The sequence below is a fragment of the Trichoderma virens genome, assembly GCF_000170995.1.
Source record: "Trichoderma virens Gv29-8 chromosome Unknown TRIVIscaffold_86, whole genome shotgun sequence".
NCBI classification, from domain to species: domain Eukaryota; kingdom Fungi; phylum Ascomycota; class Sordariomycetes; order Hypocreales; family Hypocreaceae; genus Trichoderma; species Trichoderma virens.
Window position 1 is genome coordinate 372,210 of NW_014013663.1, and position 21,764 is coordinate 393,973.

A 21,764-nucleotide genomic window follows, 5' to 3' on the forward strand; every position below is an offset into this window, starting at 1 on the left:
TGCAGATATGGAACACAAAAAGGACATACCACGAGGTTGCCCTTGCTTTGGGGGTGCTGTCGTGGGTAGATTGCCACGTGAAGAGAGAGCGGAGAACATGGAACTAAACGGGAGAAGGGTTCAGGTGAATTGCGCATTAGCTGATTGTACGGCTGAGGGAATTAGATTGTACTACTCGTATAGTCCGTGGGAGCTGAATATTAAATGCAGTTTTGTAACAACTCGTTATATTCCATGTAAGTAGCTACATGTACTGGGTACTTACTCAACGCCCGTACTTTATTAGACACTTGACAACTACAGTAGAACCATACAGAAAAATAGGAAGATGCTCATGATACTGTTAGATACTATCCAGTAAACTACGTCACTGCCCAAGCAATAGTAGCCCAATGCTTACTATTCTCGTACGTTTCCAGAAGGAATCATGGCTGGGCATCGTGGGGATAAACCGCCCGTGCGTTTTTTGATACGCAGCTTTCTCAGGCAACTGAGTCTCTCCGCACGTACGACCAACCTCGCCAACGCACCAGTGACAGTATATTGAAAGTCAATGCGCAAAGTTGACGGTGCGGCCGGGCGGTGAGATTATTCGCTGTTGCATCGAGGCTTGCCTGAATGGGAAGGTCTGCGGCCAAAGGCGATCACTCGCTTACTTCTGGAAACTCGCAACGGCTCATGGCGCCATTTGCCGCGTGCATTAGCCACGGGCTGCTATTGGAAGCGATATCTTGATTTCCCTTGTCATGCTGTATAAAAAGTCGCCGCTGGCCGCTCTTCTTCCTCAGGGGGCTTGCAGTCGATATCGTTCACTATTCTCCATTCTATGAAATGAACAGCGCGGATGTTTTCCCAAAAGAAGCAGAGTCTGAACTGAACGGAACAAAGAAGCCGGCAAGTACGGAGTGCATGTATGAGACATTATGTGATTTGAAAATGCTTTGGCGCATTGACAGGTGCATTGACGGGGGATCTGCTGGTCTAGATTGAGTACGACGCTCTGATGTAACCCTGGTATGCATTCCCTTGTTCCGTCTCAGGTGTACGCCAAGAAGCGGCCCAGTTGGAAGCAAGAGTGACATTCCCTTGACCTTGACGTGTTATAGCTGCGACCATTTCTTTACTAGTAGAGGTATCAACTTGACCAACAGTATACAGGTACAGATAAGTACACACCAGCAGCACTTGCACGAATACAACGTCAACTCGGGGTATCCAGGGATGCATGAGACTTGCCATGTTGACAAGGGTATCACATGCAGCCTTTATGACAAAGCGAGAGGCTGAGCTTCGGCAACACCGACATTGTGTGTGCAATCTTTCCTATAAAGAACGTCTAACACAGCAATGAAGCAAGAAAGCACATGATGTGTTTCTCCAGTGTGTCATAATGGCTCATCAGTGCATTGTCTTGACGCAAAGGCATTGCCTTGGTAGGAAGTTCATATGTAATTTGCTATAAACCTTTTTAAAAGACGAAAAGAGAACTACTCGTACACAACACTGCTTCAAGCGATTGCAGGTAAAGAAACATTTTCTCCCGGGCATAAGAAAAGAAAGATTGCACAAAGTAAACATCTGCCAACTCCTTGATCGTATAACTCGTCGAATCACTCCTTTAGCTCATCATTACAACGTAAACAATGGCAAGGAGTATAGAGACATTGTCCAAAGACACCAAATCTTCCACGATTGGTCGTCTGCCTTTACCGTCTTTCGAAACAAGACGCTCGTCATCAAGACGGCTCCAATTACCATTGGTCCGGCGTAGGCCAATGGTGGGAGCTTCCAGAAGAATGGGCATACGCAGGACCAGACAGCTGCAGATATTGCGATGGAGAAGCGTGAGAACTTTTCGCCTAGGAGCAAGGGAATGGACAGACGCCCCCGTGTTCGATCGCCCTCCTGATCTTTGAGATCCTGCACCTGCATAGTGGTAAGGATGACGCTGCTGATGATGAGGATCCATGTCATCCCTTCCTGGTTGACGGTAGCCTGTGATCCGAGCGCAATACGCAGCGAGCCATGGTTGAAGCACCCGTATGCAATCGATATAATCAGATCCCGTACTACCTCATCTCCACCCTTGAGATCGTTGTAAAGCCAGGTAAGGATCTGGATGAAGACACCTTCCTTCCAAACACCTAGCCAGTAGTTCAGAGCGAGGGCGATCGGAACTGCCACCAGCATAGATCGTCTTGTCTGTTCCCCGGTAATCTTGCCGGATGGGATCGGTCGCCAGGGCTTGTTGATTAGATCTTCTTTGACTGATTCTTCGGATCTCTGGTTTGCAAGGTCGAATATCAAGACGTTATACCAGTTGAAGGCGACGACTAAGGGTAGAGCTTGAGATAACTGCCACAGCGAAGGGAGTTGGCCATCAGCAAGGTGAGAGCCGGCGAGAGCTCCCAGGACGCCAAAGGTAGTGTTTGGGATAACAAAGGTGGGAAAGTTGCTCTCCGTAAACTCCCAGATCAGGTACGGGATGTAGAATAACGTGGAGACAGCAGATGAGGCGGGCTCAACTTTGTGCTCGGGATGCATGGCGTCCCCAATGGTCTTCTCCATGATTAAGTATGTGTGTTGAAAGAGTTGATCCTTGCTGTAGATCCTTGTATGGTTACATGAAGATGAGGAGGACAAAAGTTTGGAAGAGACGTCGACATTTCGATGTATATATCTATAATTCTATCCCTCCCTCCCACTCTCTCCTTGTCTTGGCTTCTAAAAAAAATTACTTGAAAAATACCTTGAAAAATAAAATAAAAAACTAAACAAAAATACCGGAAAAAGAGTAGATGCCACGCAGAAGGGGTAAATGGCCACAGAGTCCCTGAGCACTGCCAAAGGCAAACATCCTATTGGCCAAAGGCCCGAGAAAGAGGGATATCTGTGGGAACTACACCACGTCCTGAACTGATTTTGATCATCACCCCTTGCCCGAAACGTGCTATATTCCATGAGCTATAATAGTCTTGCGGCGCAAACTCATCACCTTGTGATCATCCGTACCTGGTGGAAACGGATGAGTTGTAGCTTTGGTGCCGCCGAGATGGTGTTGATAATGCCACTCCTCTGTTTTGATATTCGGACAATTCAGGTAACAAGATAAAACTAGGCTAGTTACGAAGCATATTTTGTGGAGTTTGATAAGCATTGATTAGCTATTTGTGGCAACTGACAATGCTCGGAGTCCACGATCATTGACTGCGGCATCTCTCGGTATTCAAATCTGAGGCAGGTACATACAAGTACGATCAAGTTTGAGGATGTCGATACAATTCATACACTTCTCCATGTGATCACGACTGGATTGTTTGTTTCTCAGGTACATGTAAGTAGCGGATATCAAGTGATTCCTTCAATCCCGCCTCGGCGTAAAAGCTCCTGGCCTAGAACCTAAGCACAGACCCCTGGTGTTATAATGCTTACATGTATACGTGAAGTGCATATCTAGCTCTTACGTACATGTATTGCATATCCGTACATCTCGTATATCGATGATCCCTGCAAGAGCAATAAAGTCCCGGTCCTCAAGGTGCACGGGTCTTCAGACTTGGCTGTGCACGGACCGGATGGCCAAGGAACCTGTCAAAAGATGGGACGAAATTCATCGGGCTTTACTTTAGGCTATTGCACGGGTAGTAAAGTGCCGTGTCTTGTCGTCCCGTCTCGTGCAATGTTACAGGTGGGAGCTTCCGAGTTAGGATATTGGAGGTTTACACTACACACACTAAGGGGAACCCGCGAGTTGAGATATTACCTGTAACCAGGCTTGCCGAGCGGTTGCTAAACATTGCTAGTCTTTCAGAGACCGTGTCAGACCACGGGCTTCTCGGCCCGGAAGACTCTTTTAGCACGGGAAGTGGGATTGAGTGTTCCGGCTTTTTGGCACGGGCACTGGGATTGCATTGGGAATGGGCTGGGATTGAGACTGGGATTGAGAGACTGGGGTTTGTTGCTGGGATGGGGAGCGCCTAAAGTTGCGTACCTGTATGAACCTTGCAGAACCCACACGTTTACATGTTTAATTCAACAAGGCCTGCCGAATCAGTAAATACGTGTACATTACAATACTATAGCGAATTTAGTCACGGTTACGCAAGCCTGGAGGAATTGCACTAGGCTGGTGGTTGGCCGATCATTCCCTTCAAGGTACTCTTGATGCTATTCCAAAACTAACCGACAACTATTGCTATGTCTCTAATACACAATGTGCCACCCCTGTGACACAAATCACAAGCAAAAACAAAACATGTGACTACTACGGATACGGCGTCCATCATCGGCTCTTCTAGAGCCCACCCTTGATAATGGTTGCGGCATGCTCGGCTACACCGTACACAGTCGCCTGGGGGTTTGCCCGAGGAGTCAGCGGGATGATGCTGGCATCTGCCACTCGTAGGTTAGGGCATCCATAAACCCGGAGCTCAGCATCCACGACACCCCCCAAGTCCTTGGGCATCATGGAGCAAGTGCCGGTGAAGTGGTGTGCGCCCACTGCCGTCTGACGCAAGTACTCTTTGGCTTTCTCGAGGCCAGAGGCCGCGGAAAAGATACCAGCTGGTGGAGCAGCAGGGTTGCGTTTGCCGCCTACTTTGAGGTGGCTGGCCAAAGGCTCAGCACTGGCAAGGGATTCGACGAATCGAAGATGTCGAGCGAAAATCTCGATATCGAGAGGGTGTGAGAAGTACTGAGGATCGATGGTGACGTCTGTCGATGTCTCTGATGCAGAGTTGATGTGGACAGATCCTCGAGAGAGGGGATGCGTAAGCAGCAGAGCCACGGAGAAATATTTTTCGGTTCCCGGAGGCGGTGGTGCCATTGATCCATCAGGGTTGAACGACGCAAAGCCCGAGAAGGAAATGTAGTAACCGGAAGCTTCCTCAGGAGAGGTAAGAATTGAGCGGACAAACTCAGCTTGAGCCTTGTCAAAGGGGCTGGTAACATTCTTTGCGCCAGTGATGTACTTCTCAATAAGCGCCTCAACCTCAGCCTTGCCCTCAGCAGTCTGGATGCCTGGGAATGGCAATTGGGCTGCATTGTTGGTGCCACTGCTTGCAAACGGTCCCAATTGCTGTGCATAAGCGGCCATGGCAGCTTGAAGAGCAGCTGGGTCCTGGCGCGAAAGGCCATCGATTGTCTCCGCGTCCTCAAGGGCCTCGAAGCTCAGGCCGGCCATCGGATGGTTTTGTAGATTCTCGCCGACGTTGGGATTGTCAATGACAACGTCGACACCTAGCTTCGCCAAGAGCTTCGAATCACCAACACCCGAGTGCTCGAGAATCCGGGGGCTGTTGATTGTGCCGGCGGTGAGGATAATCTCCTTGCCCGTGGCGGTTTGAGTCTCACCGTCCTTGACATATTGGACGCCCTCAGCGGTGACTGCACTGCCATCTTTGGCAAAGACAATCTTGCTAACTGCAGCCCCGGTCACGACAGTGAGGTTCTCTCGGCTGCGAGCAGGCTCAAGATATGCGTTTCCAGCGTAGCTTCGCGTCTTGGTAGCAGGATGGATGCTGTCCGCAACGGTGACCGGTCCACTGGACTGCTGGGTGTAGGATTCTCCAGACTGGCGGAACCCCAGACTTCCCAGCGTCTGCTGCCAGATCTTGGGCCAGCTGTTGTTGGTATCATTGGGGTAGCTGAGCTGAAGCGGGCCAGAGCCAGTGGTCCCTGCTTTGGAGGTCAAAGTGTAGGATTTGGCCAGCGATTTGGAAAAGCTTGCCCAGTCCCAGCCGGGGTTCCCAAGCTTGGCCCAAGCGTCCACATTGGCCTTGGACGAGGGCGTGAAGGACAGGCCGTTGAGGGCGCTCGAGCCACCAAGGAGCTTGCCCTGGGGGAAGGAGATTTCACGGTTGTTGAAGCCAGCCTGAAACAATGGTTAGTATGCCGAGCAATAAGACAGCAGATTTATTTAGCAGCTGGTCGTCTCTCACCTGAGCAGCTGTCCTGAATTTCCAGTCTGCGTCCGTATTCAACAGCGTCGGCCACATAGCCGGAACCGACGTACGGGCATCTGCAGTAAGATCCTCGCCGGCCTCCAGGACAAGGACCCGCTTCGAGGAGTCTTCAGTTAAGCGTGCGGCCAGGACTAAGCCTGCAAGTCCACCGCCGACAATGATGTAGTCGTAGCTAGCCATGTCGGATAATTTGTCGTTTGCAATACGAAAGGTCTCAGCGTGGGTGTTTGCTGAAAGTGCCTCGTGGAGTTGAGAGAGTGAGGGTCGAGGAAGAAATAACAGCGACTACGAGATTTGGATTTCTAATTCAAGCCTGAGATGGATTCAAGTCCCAACATCACTTCCGTCGACATCGGCTTGCCACGTGATGGGTGCCCAGACATAACAACATGCATTCAACCAACTGCCGCCCGTCATTGCGTCAGGAGGAGGCACTGCTCGGCTTCCCTTCTTTCCCGTGCCGTGCACTGTTGGTAAGATCAAGTCTTCCAGACGGCCGCCATTCCGCTATTCCGCCAAGAGGTTGAGCCATCAGCACCAATAGGAAGGTGGCCGGGGTTTTGCGTAGTGTTGGTGGCGACACACACAAAACAAAATGGCCTCGCTAGAAGCGGGCAAATAGAGCTCTGAGATGACTGACTGCGCCAACGGGGGTTACTCTGATCCTGCCATTGGCTTTGGCTTGGGGGTGCCGATAATAACTCAGTACTTCCCCCCCATTTGGTACCCGGTAAAATGGCTGCTGAGCGGGGATGGAGTAAACACTTTGTGCTTGTCCAAGTAGAGTTGTTGGTTTGATACAAAGCCCTTGCTCGTCCTTGATAAGCCGCTTCAGGAAAGTCCCCCCTGGCGAATGGCAGGGGAACGGGAAGGGGTCTGCATCGACAGAGCCACAGATAGAGTTACGCTGCGGTGCGTGCGCTGTGACGCTCGGTTATGGAGATCATGCAATGACATCCCTGTCAATATTGGGGGCTAGGTTAAGGGGCCCTGGTGGCAGATCGTGTCTCTTAGCGTCCACCATTGAAGATAGCTGCCGGCCTACTTGTATGCCGTCCGTCTTACAAGCATGGATGGACTCACAGGCATTCGTGTTACATTCGGTGACATTAAGCTAATCCAACCACACGGTTTTCCACCAAATTCACATACAGGGAGGATCCGGTCGGGGTGCCCATGAAAGCGAGCTGCAAAACGGCTCATTCTGGTTAGGCTATGTATGCATCAAGGGGAGTTTGGGAGCTGGGTCGGGACTATGATGTCGAGAGAATCTGTCACGGGCTGATATAGGCCGCGGACACAAGCCAAAAGATGGTGATAATGCAACTAGGGCGTACTGATGCCACGTCCATTATAGCTGCTAGTTACATGAATGGCAAATACACATGTAAGCTGTCACCGGCTGCATCTTAGTGACTGTCTAAAAATGAATATAATCCACTCGATGTAGTGGTCTTTGACATATCTGAGCACCACAATGGGAAGGTCAGTCTGATATTATCCCTCGGCAAGAAGTTGTGTTCCAAGTGAACGGCCTCTGCGACGTGATAAATCTGCCTTCTGGTATCTCATTGTTTCTCCTGTCGGCATCTACCTTCTTCTGTAAAGCAAATGGGCACGATGGACTTTTACTACGCGAACCAGCAGGCTATCCTCACGGCAGTGGGCGCCTTGTCTGGCATCATTGCCCACATTACTGTCTACATCCGAGGAGAATGGCATGTTCAAGCACCTCAGATTACCCTTCAGCTATTTGCACTCTACGTTGGCGTCCCTGTCCTAGTGCGCATTCTGAAGGATACTGTGGTCGCTCAGATTCTCCAGGGAGTCGTGTTCTGGAGCTATGGGTATATACTCGGCCTAATTGCGAGCATACTCTTGTATCGCATCGTCTTGCATCCTCTCACCAGAGCTAGCTTCCAGGGCCCGTGGTATGCAAGATTCACCAAGATCTGGCATGTCTGGGCGGCCAGGGGATCAATGAATCACCGTGTTCTTGATGACTTGCACAAGAAATACGGAAACTTTGTCAGAACAGGTAAGAACCCTTCAGAGGAAGACCAATACTGTCTTTGTGGGGAAGAAGAAGGCAGAGCAAGGGAGCTGGCTAGCTAAGCTGACATCGATATAGGCCCTGCCGAAATCACAGTGTTTCATCCGGATGTGTTCATGGCAGTCGATGGACCACGATCCGAGTGTATCAAAGCAGAGTGGTATGACATCTTACATCCGGGCCAGGCCCTTGTCACAGCACGAAACAAGTCGGTTCACGCAGCTCGTCGTCGTGAATGGAACAGCGGCTTTACTACAAAAGGTCAGTTTAGTTCCTCAATTGTACCTTGCTATGTTGCTTACACCGGAGTTTTTCTCAGCCTTGTCGGAGCATGAAGCCAAAATCCTCAAGTATGTTGACAAGCTTGATCAATGCATCGCGGAAGATGCTAAACTGGAGAATGTGACCAACATGCGAGACCTTCTCCTTTGGTTCGGCTTTGACATTATGGGAGACTTTGTCTTCAGCAAATCCTTTGGCATGCTTGAGAACAAGCAATGGCATCACATCATCGTCCGTCTACAGCGGGCTCTTTCTCTGCTGGGGCCATTCAGCTCAGTGCCATGGCTCATCCAGATTGGCTTCAAGCTGGCTCCGCGAGTTAGCGTTCTGAAGGACTGGTTTGACACGGTAGCATGGTGCCAGTCCCAGATGCGCGACAGACTCGAAAACGGCAGCGCTAGCCAGTCGCAAGACCTGTCCTACTACTTGATGGAAAAGGATTCTGAAGGAAATGGAGCTACTGAGAATGAAAAGTGGCACTGGGCAGCAGGAGACAGCTTATTAGCAATTGTGGCCGGAAGGTGAGACGAACAAAACGAACAAGCCTGTTGAAAATACAATGCTTACAAGGATGCAGTGAGCCAACAGCAGTCGCTCTAATTGCTGTATTCTGCGAGCTTGGCAGACACCCTCAACATGCCGAACAGATTCACGAGGAAGTGAAGAATGTAGATGTTACGGATCTCAAGACCCTCGTCAGCCTGCCGCATCTCAACGCTGTCATTAAGGAATCTCTTCGCCTGCATCCCGCTCTCCTTACGGGCGGCAATCGCAAGACGACCGCATTTGGCCTCACTATTGACGATCAGTTTATCCCCCCCAACACGACAATTGTTGCTCCTCGATATACCATCGGAAGACGTATGTGATTGTTAATCATTGTCAAATGAAGCATGTGCTAACTATGGGATTAGTAGAAAGCTGCTTTGAGAGGCCTTCTGACTTCATCCCAGAGCGCTGGACAACTCGGCCCGAAATGGTTCGAAATGGGGCAGCATATGCTCCATTTGGTACAGGCCACCACAGTTGCTTGGGTAAAACCCTGGCCCTGGACACAATGAAGTATGTGCTGGCAAGGATCTTGAAGAACTATCGTTTCCGGGCTGCACCAGGGGAGGACAGCTTGAGTGCCCTGGAGACTGTGAGAGACCAATTTACATCTAACCCCGGCATCTTGAAATTACAATTTGAGAAGAGACATACCATCGACTAGGAACCGATGCCATTCTGCAGGTCGGGATGTGGAAGTTGGAGTCTATGTAGTTCTAGAATATAGTCCATTAATTTTTTTTATGATTCAATGTTCAAAGTATGCAACTTGTCATTCTACATTCTTCATAATGATTCAATATTACAATATGCAACTTGTTATTTTTCATTCTTCATAATGATTTCCATACTACAATATACAACTTCATATTCTTCATTCTTCAAAAGTGCTCCCGAGAGTCTATCTAAAGTTCGCCTATGGGGCAAATGGCCAGCCGTTGATGCCAGCAGTGAAGAGCTGGCTCTGCTGGATGGCCTCGGCCTTTGCCTTGAGCTCGTCAACATCCCAATTGGCCCACACCGAGCGACCGTTTAGGAAGGCCGCCTCAGAACTTGCCAACCAGACGATGAAGTGCGCCGGAAGTTGTACTAGCAGTGCGGTAGTGTTAGAAACAAGTTTGAAGGCCGTCGCAAAGACTCGAGAAGCACAAGCGAAACACACCTTTGTCCATGGGGAGAGCCTCGGCCTTGGCACCGCTTTTGGTGAAGATGCCCGTCTCGACCATGCCCGGGTGCACGGTCGCTGCAAAGAGGTTCGAGTGCTCGGCAGCCAAGAACTCGATCAGCTTCGTCTGTGCGAGCTTGGACGACATGTACGCCGATAGACCGGGCACCATGGTTGCTGGAAGGGCCGTGGTGCCTGTAGTCACCGCAATGACCGCTGCATGAGTAGCATTGGCAGTGGGTAAGAAGGCATGAAGCGAAGCATAGGTGCCTTTGGTGTTGGTCTGTGTTTAGGGGAATGGTTCAGTAAACACGACATGGACGATCAGTTCGTCACCACGTGGTGAAGGACCCATTACAGCAATGATTCATGGGCTTACCTCGAAAGACTGCCAGAACTCTGTAAAGTTCGAGGCCGCAATGGTCGACGGCACGGATACATGGCCGGCCCCGAGGACGAGCACGTCCCACGTGCCAATCTCCCCAGCCACCTTGGCCAGAGACTCCTCACTAGTGACATCGACCACATGTGACGAAGTTGAAACAGTCGAGGGCAGTGCGGCAGCAGTTTCCTTTAGCGAAGCCTCCGTTCGCCCAAGCAATGCAATGCGGGCAGCTCCCGCGGCTGCAAATGCCGTGGCCGTCTCGCGACCAATGCCGCTCCCCTTTTGGACGCCACGCATTAGCATATCTATTAGCCTGGATGGGACACAATGGTCCCCTTCCATCCACCCATTACGCTCAACTACTTCAAGAAACTCCATTGCGGTAAGATTCCCTAGCTCAAGCCGGGTGGAGAGGATCGCCGCTTGGCTTCTAGAGGGTTTGAAGTGGTGGTGACAGGGGTCCGGCAGCATTGAACACCGTATGTGAGGAGCACAAGTAGCCGAAACAGGGTGCTCAAGGTGAGATATTACTTACAGCACCGGTGATGACGATGGTCTTGCCTGAAGCACTGAGCTCTGGCCTTGCGGGCGAGATGGCCGCGTACGTGTCATTGCGCCAGCTTGGCGTCGCAGAGGGCAAAGGAGGCTGCATCATGTGGGAGTTTGCGTATGTGCTTTCTTTAGGGACCTTGTGGTCTGCTGAAATGGATAGATATTTGAGGTTTATACAGGTTCGGGATGCCTTGGTCCGCCAGAAGCCAGGGGGAGGAGTCGATGTCCAGGTTATACAAGCAGCCTTATGTAGTCGCGGTCCAGGCCCCTCAAGCCAAGCGCTTACACAATCCTTGGAAACATAGGTACTTGGTAGAAGGAATGGATGCGTACACGGACGATGCTTCCCAATGTACATTAACGCTCGTCGCACGGACTTGTCTGTCCGCTGAGCATCGGTCTGTGGGAGTAGAGATCCTAATGCAGCAGGGTTGCATGGGCAAGGATCCTTACCCCCACTCGTCTTACGGAGTACATGCAACGGCAAATGAGCCACATGTAGACTACTAGTAGCAGTACAAAGAACTTGGCGGAAGCAGGACAAAGTGGTAGCAGATGCTGCAACGGGCAGTTTTGCGGAAGCCATCTGATGGCTGGTGTGACCACACGCCCCCCCCATCACATCCGTGATACAATGCGAGTTCCCCAGTTGATTGTGTATCATTTGTAAGTGCACCCAGCATGTGCATTGCAGGTATGCCCTGCAGTCAGAACTGCTCGTACGTATTCCGGCTATACTTATATGGTAGTTATGCCAAACCCACCTCGTGCTGCTACCACTTCTTCGAACCCCTCAAACCAACGACAATAGCAATCGCATCCACACATTGCCACGTCGTCCGTCCGTTGCAACATGTCTGCAGGCCCTCGAGGAATCCAGCTGCTCATATGGATCTGTGTGTTCACCGTGCTGTGCACGGTTTGCATCGGACTGCGCTTCTGGGCGGCGGTTCTCTCCAGGCGCAGGGCGCTTCCAGATGATTACATGGTGTTGTTTGCCCTGGTAGGTAACATCTTTCGACAACTCATGCCCTTGATTTCCTAAAATAGAGCCTGGGAATGCAGGGACACGTTGGTTAGTTGTGTGTATGTGGGCTGACATTACAAACCCAGGCAAACACCATCTCCTTGGAGGGAGTCGTCATCTGGGCCATTTTCAATGGTTTGGGCAAGCACACAAACGAACTCACCCCGTATGAATTCGGTGTCCAATTCAAGGTATGCTTCCATCTACTAATAGCCAGTCATCTCAAATCTTGGGGCCCAAACTAATCAGCAGCAACCAGCTTATCCTCTCGAGTGCAGTCACATGGCTCTTGGGCACTGTCTTCATTAAGCTGTCGGTCCTTTGGCTATATACGAGAGTCTTTAGCACAAAGAAATTCAAGCTATGGTCGCATATCATGATGGGGGTTGTCGGCTGCTACGGTGTTGCCTTTTTCGTCCTCTTCATGACACAGTGCCGTCCTATCTCTCAGCAATGGGATCCGGTACCGGGAGGCTCATGCCGCAACATTGTCATCCAAGAACTAACCTCTGTGTCACTAAACATGGTCGTCGATATTGCGATTGTCATAATGCCGCTACCTGTGCTCTGGAATCTGCAGCTAGCCGTACGCTCTAAATTGGTCGTCTCCGTCATGTTTAGTATTGGTTTCATGTAGGTGGTTTTTCTTCTGGATTTTGGCTACAGATATCCATGCTAACCTGACCAGTACTATTGCCATCATGGCATGGAGACTACAGTTTACAATTTCAACACTCAACGATACCGACTTCGTCTTCAACCTCTTCGACATCGGATTAATCAGTCTGTTGGAACTGTGGCTCGGAATCATCGCCGCCTGCATTCCTACACTGGGACCCCTTCTCAAGACCTACGTCAAGCCTGTCATCACAAGACTGACTGAGCTATCTGATGGAAACAATATCCGCCTTCAGAGTGCCACAGCTGGATCCAAGGCTGACAGCAGAAGCACTCTATACGGCAAGAAGCAGTATAGCCAGATTGAGGAAGAGTCTTCGAAGAGCTTCCATACGAATGGGGCAGAAATTCCAACGGTGACAACAAAAATCAAGTATGATCCGGGAAACAAAGTTGTGACAGACACGCGGGGCGTGATCTATGTTCAGCATGACATTGAAGCACAGTGAGGACCTTATGAGATAGCGCATTTGTAAAGATAGTGTTTAAATAGTAGTAAATACAAGTTCATTTGTCATGTGAAAGTTGGTTAGATGCTGTTGGGAACTCTCTGATGACGTCGTATAAACATAATGGATTGCATTAGCTTAATTTATCTTCCGAAGTTCAGCTTATATACAATGTTGCTGACCAACACATCAGCACAGGAGACATGCGGTTCTATAATTAGAATACGTCCAAAGAGGTCGGCTTGACTCCGAAGGTTGGAGACTCTTTGTTCGCATTTATCAGATCCTGATGTATATAGAGGATAATGAGACGAATAATTTTAGCTGCATGCACAGCTGCTATTCATCTTCTCCACTCTCATCTTCTTCAACCTCTACAATTCCATCCTCTATGACGTGAATCTCCGACAATGTGAGAATCGTATCATCATCTTGCATCCACCTCATATCCTCTTCAAATGTGTCTAATTTTGCTTTTCCATAGCGCTCAAAAGAGTGCCAAGTAATCCAAGCATGCGTTAAGCGAACTTGATTTGCATCCATCATAAGTCCTGACCCGACGTCGAGAAATTTGACGATATCAGCATACCTACCTAAACAGTACTCTACGGTGTCTGCCATCGCCGAGACACTAAACCCGGCTATTTTTCTGTCTACCGCCAAGTGAATTTCTTTGACACTGGAAAAACTTGAGAGTTGTTGGTTGCCAAAATGGAAAAACCACTCAGAATCCGCCTCCTTGTTGATTGAGAACCTTAGCCGTTGTATGTCCTCTTCATGAGGGTCGAGCGCTAACGGGTTTGCCAGCGATAGCGGGTCTTTGTTTTCTTCCAGGCAAATCATGTCGGTCTCGAAGTTGATCCAGATGTAACGAGGCTCAAAACCATTTGTGTAGGCCTGCTCATATGGCGCGTGTTGTCGAGACTCGTGGCAGACCTGCATTACCGGAGGGCAGGGAGTTGACGAAGCCACATATTGAACCAGCGTTTCCCCAACCGTCACCCATCTCCTTCTCATATGGGTTCTCACACGTACGATACGAGGAAAGGCCGTTAGGTTCCAGATACGAATGCGAAGCTCAATTGGAAGACGAGGGAAGGGGTGGAAGGTGGACATTGTGTTGATGAGTTGTTGGTCCGGCTCAGCTCAGAATTGCTCTCTTATGACTGGGAGACTCTTGGAAATGATGTAAATCAGCGAATGAGATTATTTTGAGTTGCCAAAAAATTTAATCGCACAATATATCATGAGGAACAGGAATACAAAGGATCTTGGAGCAGGGAGTACATGTACATATATATACATGCATTTGAACGCATCAGGAGGATGCTAGGCAGCACAGCCTTGGCATCTAATGTTGAATTAGGTATGGACGGTAGAGACTAGTGTTAATTAGGCAAGTACTTTTGTTTCTTTGAATATTGGGGAAAATTTTACAGCATTCATCGATCCCAAGCAAAGAGAAGTCATATTCATTCATCAACCCTAGAATATTGCCGGAAAAGAAGCATATTTGAAGAGACCAATATGAATATCCATAAAACGATTGCTATAGAGAAGGTATGCTTATTCGATCGCTGATTTTGCTGCATGACTAATGAATGACTTGTGTTGTTGGTTGTAATGCTGTTGGTCGGACACTTGAAAGAGGGGATGGAAATGGGGCGATATTCGGGAGGCCGCGTTGGGTGACTCAGACGCCATAATAACTTGGCAGCGAGAAAAAAAGGAGAGATGGATATTGCATGTGAGTAGAATAGATACCGGTTACGGAGCAGAAATGACTGATATGTCTCTCGGATGAATCACCAATTATTCCGTTCGGTCAATAGTGAAACGTATCATAAGCTAGCCTCTCCTTTGGCTAGTGTTCGACATACAACTTCACCACTTGGTATCCGATCGTTCTAGGATCACTCTCTCAAGTTTTGGAAAAAGTGGCAAACTTGTCAGTAATGCCGATAGCATATATCAAGTGGCCGATGGTCATGGTATTGCCCTGGAACTGAGCCAGCTGCCTCGCGGTGGTAATGGCACTGCAGATCTGATGTCCGTTCATCTCTCGCTCTGAAAGCTCACCTATATGACTCTCGATGTCATCAAAGTCAATGCTGTTCTCACCCAGGGAGCTAAGATGGCTCAAAAAATTCCGCCAAACCTGTGCCCGTCGTGGTTGGGTCAGTGGCTCATAGTGGAGAGATACCCGTATGCGTGACTTGAAAGCCTTATCAAGATTGCGGATGCTCTTTGACGTCAAGATGAGGATGCCGTCAAAGGATTCGATTTCGCGTATGAAGTCCGAGATGAGAGCATTGTGTGCCATGTTGTCCACAGAGCGCCGCTCTAGAAAAACCTCTGCATCCTCCAACAGAACTACACATCCCCAAGTTTTCGCAAGGTGGAGCATTGATTCCAGATACTTGGGCGTGGTGCTAATCTTGCCACATGCCACGGGTAAGAGAGGTTTCTCGGCCAATTCTGCCACGCTCTCGGCCGTGAATGTCTTTCCTGTTCCGGGACCTCCGTGCAGGAGCATGATGAGCCCATTGCCTTTGCTCTGCATCAAGCTTGTTCCTCTTTCTGTAGCAATCTTTGTTGTGACGAGAGCCTGGACTACTTCCTTTATCTCGGCTTCTGCGACGAGATGACTGAATGCTTTCTTATTCCAGGCTACTTCTTTGATTAGATCGACGTCGAGGTGATCTAAGTTGCAGGTCGTTAGTTTGCTCCTCGCTGTTTATGGATCTTATTGATGTGAGAACACGTACCCCATTTCTCTCGTTGCAGGTCGTAGCCAATAAGTGTGCGAGGGAAAAGAAACACATCAGGCTCCAATGGAGCCTCCTCTTGCTGTATAAAGGCCGATTCAACCTTGAATTCGCGTGTTAATGTATCTTCTTTGCGCGGTACATCCTGACCGAGCAGAGATTCAAGATGTAAATTGTTGTATGTTCGGCAGTCTACCATGTAGCGCTGTCCCAGCTATGTAAATTGTTAGCGGCCTTGGTTCCTCATTGATGGCTATATTCAAAAATCTTACTGTAGAGTCCTCGGTCTTGGTTTTACTGTCGTATGAGATGTAGCTGCCATGTCGGCAACTCCAGAATGTCTTGCCTCGTCGTCTCAGCGTTTCTTGTAACTCTCGTGAGGCGAAGCGGAGCGGAAACACATCCAAGTTCACAATCGGGATTTCTGTATCAGTTGTCTCCGCGTCAATATTTATAATGAGTTTTCTCATCATCCGATAAAAAACACCATTGTAGACATATGACCACGCGTCAACTTCCCACTTCCACTGGGATTTCTTCGACCACGGCACTGATAAGAGAGTGCACTCTGGATCTCCCAAAGTCTCTTGTATCTCAGAGCTTCTTTTCTCCTCATGTAACCATGACGTTGCCAAAAAAGCTTCAACACCCTCCGCATCTCTGCGGACCAAAACGTCATTAGGCTGGATCAAGAAACTCATAGATGCAGCGGAGACCATTCCGCGCCTGAATTGGCTGTCAACTCGGCTGTAGAGCTCACTGTAACTGTCATCTATCCACTTAGTCAGAAGGTGGATGAGCTCCGCCTGGGGTTTTGGTAGATCATTAATTATGTTTCGATGGTCGCGGTAGTGGTACCACCATGAGTATGGTACTTGCATCTCATTCTTGGCGGACAGAGAAGGAAAGTTCTTTCGTAAATCTTCATTCTTTTTTGCAAATGCTTTTGCTGACGCAATCATCTCCTCCGAAATGAGTTTTATTACCTCGCTTTTGGGTTCTGGAACTGGCATCTTGGCATCTTGCTGTAGCGTGTCTCTGGTCTCTGTTGGTATATCCGTTGAATAATACTTGTATATGGCGAATTCAAGGGGCTTATAAAGAATGTACGCATCGGGATAGAGGACAGGGGAATCCGCTTTGAGTTGAAGTTTCCCGCCGTAGTTGACCCAATAGGGTTTGCCGAGATATGTCCCCTCTCCTACTTGCCCAAGGATACAGTGGAATACTACAAACTTGTCGCCTTTTGCATGTTCCAATTGTCGGCGGAGAGATTGGTTCGTAATTTGGAGTTCCTTGAGTTGCCTTTGTAGAAGAAGGACCGTAGGATCAGGTGGATTTGGCGGCATTGGTACCATTGTCTTGAGGAGGCCATTAGCATTAGCATTGGTATCGTCTGCATCATTAAGGGAATATTAACTGACAGGTTGGACTCCTAAAGTAGCCATGCTATTCACATTCAAAGCCATTGGATTGACTGAATATGGTCTATACGCTGGAATAAAGTATGGGGCTCCGGGCGGCAAAGGCGCCATCATGTTTCCGCGACCGCCAGTTGGATTTCCTTGCGGTGAGCCCATGACTGCCATAGGAATAGGCTCTGGGGGCCCTTTCACCTTAATTTCTGTCTGTGATAGCTGGATATGGCGTTTGGATTGTTCTTGGCGAGCCATCTCGAGGCGCTTTTTGTTCTGTTCCTCGAGGAGTCTTAGCTGCAATTCATAGTCTTGTTGAGCTAGACTACTCATAGGTTCGGGAGTTTCGTCACGCATCTGAATAGTATTCGATGTCGAAGCAACGGACTCCAGTTTAGATTGCTCTTGACGAGCCATCTCGAGGCGCCTTTTCTTCTGTTTCTCGAGGAGCTTTAGCTGCAATTGATAGTCTTGTTGAGCCAGAATACTCATAGGTTCGGGAGTTTCTTCACACATCTGGATGGAATTCGATGGGGAGGCAGTGGAATCCGGCTTTGATTGCTCTTGACGAGCCATCTCGAGGCGCTTTTTGTTCTGCTCCTCGAGGAGTCTCAGCTGCAACTGATAGTCTTGTTGAGCTAGACTGCTCATAGGCTCCGGAGTTTCTTCGCGCATCTGAAAGTCGCCAATTGAAATATTTTCGATGGCATCTTTGTCAGAGTCCGCTGCTTCTTTATCAAATACCATCCAGTCGGATTCGCTCTGACCCTCTGGAGAGGCGGCAGCTTGCAGGGCTTGGGGACTATCTGTGGTAGAGCTCCACAGCGGCGATTTGCCCATAGAAATGGTATGATAGTTTGCTGAATTGATATTGGCCAATTCTCCTTGAGCGTTGTCGTTGTTGTTAATAGTGTGCGCTCGTGACTCGGATGATTCGAAGAGGGGAGGTTTCATGTTGGTGGCATTAGGCACCAGGCCCTCTTGTTGTTCCAGCTGGGACATCCCAGCTTACGATACGAATATGCAGTAAAAAGAAGAAATTTGTCTGAGAGAAACAACGCGCGATACAGGGATATTGAAATATTTAATGGCGTTGGGCGTGGTGGATTGCTTGCTGAAAGAAACTATGCCACGCCAGTGTTCAGTGCAGCAGCCAAGAACAATCTTTCGTGGGGGATGCCCGTGCTATTTAACTGATTGGGGCTGAGTCTCAAACAAGGCTCAGACAGCACAAGTACGTAAGGCGTTGCACAAATAGCATCCTCTGATCCTGAAAGAGAGACAAAGTATCGCCTGACTGCTCTAGGCATCCAACCTTCTTGTACTCCGTATACAGTGCCATATCCTCTTCTATGCTCACTCATCCTTCCGTCTTCGCACTTCGTCTTCGCACTTTGTCGCGCTCTCCCTTGAATTTGAATTTGGACCCACATCTCGTAGGATCGACAGAGCCTTGAGGGAGCGGAGATAGTGGCAATAACGTCTAAACGAGGCTTCAAAGATCGAATCTACACATGGCCGAAAAGGCGATTCGAGCCGCGGCCAATCACTTGACGCATGGCAACAATCAGAAAAAGAGTAAAGGGACATACCTCAATTCACCATCCCCAGAAGACAGAGGTAGAGTCGCTATGAGCCGCAGTAGTTCGAAGCCTTTGGGGGAAAATTGCGGGGAGCTGCAGAAGGTGTAACCGCTACATCACCTATCGCCGAGTATAGCAGTCGAGTATAGCAGTCGAGGACGGACTGGAACAATCAATCAATGGTCAAGAATTACTCACTTTCGATAGCTGCTTGAGCTCCTTTCTGGGGCAACCAGCTAAATAGGAACCCTTCCCGCCATTTACTTTTCAAAGATCTTTATGTAATTTTGCCGCTAAAGATATTCTTTCTGCTTTTGTAGACTTAGATATTGCCAAGTCCAAGTCCATCATGAATGTTGCTCCGAAGTCTCCCGATAGCCGGTGATCGCTGGTGCTTTGAATATCGCGCAATAATTAACTTTCTGTTAGGCTTGCTGCATCTTCTTTGCACGACACCATTGACTGTAGTGCTTCGGAGATGGCTTGTGTATCGTGTTGGCCTGCCGAAGACTTTCGTCATCATAGACATAGAGAAGAAATTAAAAAAAGAAGTTTTTTTTCCTAGTATAATGTGAAATGACGTTGGATGTGCTATGGATATGGTTAAGAATTGTATTATTGCACCTAGGATAGCCACTCTTTATCGTCATTCATTACTGACAATAGATGAGAACCTTGGATGCCTTGTTTCACCATCCAAGCACTGGCAAGCGTTCAATTCAGCCATTGTGGGGCCAGAATACTATAAAATGATTTATCAGTAATCCCACGTATGTTATTACATTAAGCAATCCTATTTACACCATAGCATATTCCTATTTAAACTGTAGTGCTCTATATTACTAACTACATTTACCTTTAAATTACAATTACTACACCTACCTACTAAAATACAGTACAGTACACTAAAAAATAATATTTTAATATAAAATCTTATATTACAATACTATAAACTATCAATTAATACTAATTACTTTAAAAAACGTATTTTCAGCCCTTTTAATTTAATATTAATATTTTTTATAAGCCAGCTAATTTATTTAGCTTATTAACGCTAGGTTAAGTGGCTAGGATAACTTTAATAACTTTTTTAACCTCTAACTTAGTCTTAAGCTTAGTCTTAGGCTTAGTTTTAAATATAGCGGCAGTTATTACAGCTAGCCTTACTGTAGAAAAGACTATCTTTAACTTTCTTAATTATTTTATTAACTATAATAAAGCTACTTAAGTACAGCCGCAACCGCAGCTTTAAAACAGCCTCTATAAGCCCTAAGCCTTAAATTAAAAAAGACTATAGTATATACTTAGCTTTATATACTATAATACCTACAGCTTCTACTTTAACTACTGCTGCTATATTAATAATATTAACTACAGCTATTAATATTTATTTTAACTATTATTAACCCTTAATATTAATAATATAAATATTTTCTTATTATTTAAAAGGTAAAGTCAGCTATAAAGATTTTAAATAATATTAAAATTATAAATTTAAAAAAAAGGCTTATTAATATTTTAATATTATATAATTAATAGTTTTTTTATAAAAAAACAATAAAAAATATATTAAAAGTTTAATTAACTATTATTATAAATAAATATTATTTTTATTAAAGGCTTTACTAATATTAAACTTCTTAAAAATTATATAGCTATAAAAAAGTATATATTACTATATAAAGCTATTAATATAAAGGGGCAGTGGCTTAGGTATTAGGCTACAGCTTAAGGATATTACAGCTACAGTTAAGTAATACTACTATATAAAGAGATTAACAGTAATATAGCTAACCGTTATAGGGATATTACCCAGCTAACTTTACTGCTAAATAAAATATTACTGCTGCTATATTTATATCCTTATAGTATTTTTATTATAGTTTTTCTTTTTTTTTTATAATATAAAGGAGATTATATTATAAAAGTAAAAAAAGTTATTTATATTTATAATAAAAAAGGACTTTATATCTTTATATACCGTTTTTATAAAACTATTAATTTATTAACTAAAGTTATAATAACTTTTAATAAAGCAGTATACCTACTGCTTACAATATAGTATATATTCTTTTAAAATATAATATAAAATATAATTCTACGTTAAATTATATATAACCTTTATTTTATCCTATACTAATTAAAAACTAGCCTTATCTTTAATATAAATAATCTACTGCTAGGTGTAGAATATTCTATTATAAGTTTAAGGCTTAGCAGTAGGTAGTAAGGTAGTATAGCTATATTTAGCAATCTTTTACTTAACAGTATATACAGTAAGGTTATTGCTATTCTAGGCAGCGGCGGCTTAGGCGCTAAAGAGGTTATTATTGCTATTAATAACCTTAACCTCACCATCGTTAGCCTTACTATCACTAATACTATCTTTACTTTTTCACTTTAATTAAATTCTTACCTTAATATTAATATTAATATAATATATATATAACTACTATTATATACTAAGGAAAATTAATGTAAAGGTATTTTTAAAGGTTATTTTTTTATTTATAATTATTATAGTTAATATTAATATATAAAGGTTTTAATAAAAGTTTTTAAACTATTAATAAAGCTATAAAAAATTATTATTTTTTTTTATATTAATAAAATTAAATATAAAATTAACTATTAACTTTTAATTTATAATATTTATAACTTTAAAAAAATATATATAAAAATAATTAATTTTATAAATATTATTAAAACTTAAGATTTTTAAAAACTAATACTATATTTTCTTTAACTAAAGGTAGGTCTATAAAATACCCTGGATTTTATTATTATTATTAAGTTTAATATAATAACGAAGGTTATTATTTTAAAACTATTTAATCTACACTTAGGTAGTTAATAATTTATTAAATCCTTTAAATTAAATCCTCTGCTTATTAT

The 21,764-nt window shown here is 46.1% G+C and overlaps 7 protein-coding genes across 7 annotated transcripts; 2 read left to right on the top strand and 5 right to left on the bottom strand.

Moving 5' to 3' along the window:
* Positions 1–1,629: 1,629 nt before the first annotated feature.
* TRIVIDRAFT_47624 (uncharacterized protein) lies at positions 1,630–2,544 on the bottom strand (the record flags this gene model as incomplete). Its single annotated transcript, XM_014097109.1, has 1 exon — positions 1,630–2,544. The coding sequence occupies one exon, from the start codon at positions 2,542–2,544 to the stop codon at positions 1,630–1,632; it is 915 nt and encodes a 304-aa protein (XP_013952584.1).
* A 1,750-nt stretch (positions 2,545–4,294) lies between these two features.
* On the bottom strand, positions 4,295–6,143 carry TRIVIDRAFT_58449 (uncharacterized protein; the record flags this gene model as incomplete). The annotated part of the gene is made up of 2 exons (XM_014097110.1): positions 4,295–5,872; positions 5,940–6,143. 2 exons carry the CDS (start codon positions 6,141–6,143, stop codon positions 4,295–4,297), a joined length of 1,782 nt encoding a protein of 593 aa, XP_013952585.1.
* Positions 6,144–7,583: 1,440 nt separating this feature from the next.
* On the top strand, positions 7,584–9,511 carry TRIVIDRAFT_47618 (uncharacterized protein; the record flags this gene model as incomplete). The annotated part of the gene is made up of 5 exons (XM_014097111.1): positions 7,584–8,001; positions 8,095–8,277; positions 8,336–8,819; positions 8,876–9,159; positions 9,213–9,511. 5 exons carry the CDS (start codon positions 7,584–7,586, stop codon positions 9,509–9,511), a joined length of 1,668 nt encoding a protein of 555 aa, XP_013952586.1.
* Positions 9,512–9,654: 143 nt separating this feature from the next.
* TRIVIDRAFT_77150 (uncharacterized protein) lies at positions 9,655–11,130 on the bottom strand (the record flags this gene model as incomplete). The annotated part of the gene is made up of 4 exons (XM_014097112.1): positions 9,655–9,936; positions 10,010–10,295; positions 10,392–10,676; positions 10,933–11,130. 4 exons carry the CDS (start codon positions 11,050–11,052, stop codon positions 9,764–9,766), a joined length of 864 nt encoding a protein of 287 aa, XP_013952587.1.
* A 672-nt stretch (positions 11,131–11,802) lies between these two features.
* TRIVIDRAFT_204543 (uncharacterized protein) lies at positions 11,803–13,103 on the top strand (the record flags this gene model as incomplete). The annotated part of the gene is made up of 4 exons (XM_014097113.1): positions 11,803–11,952; positions 12,063–12,167; positions 12,236–12,609; positions 12,665–13,103. The coding sequence occupies 4 exons, from the start codon at positions 11,803–11,805 to the stop codon at positions 13,101–13,103; spliced, it is 1,068 nt and encodes a 355-aa protein (XP_013952588.1).
* Positions 13,104–13,442: 339 nt separating this feature from the next.
* On the bottom strand, positions 13,443–14,219 carry TRIVIDRAFT_225704 (uncharacterized protein; the record flags this gene model as incomplete). Its single annotated transcript, XM_014097114.1, has 1 exon — positions 13,443–14,219. One exon carries the CDS (start codon positions 14,217–14,219, stop codon positions 13,443–13,445), a length of 777 nt encoding a protein of 258 aa, XP_013952589.1.
* Positions 14,220–15,045: 826 nt separating this feature from the next.
* Positions 15,046–16,962, bottom strand: TRIVIDRAFT_123178 (uncharacterized protein; the record flags this gene model as incomplete). The annotated part of the gene is made up of 3 exons (XM_014097115.1): positions 15,046–15,806; positions 15,872–16,085; positions 16,144–16,962. Coding segments are annotated over 3 exons (1,794 nt in total), but the record flags the coding sequence as incomplete, so codon positions are not given.
* Positions 16,963–21,764: the final 4,802 nt, after the last annotated feature.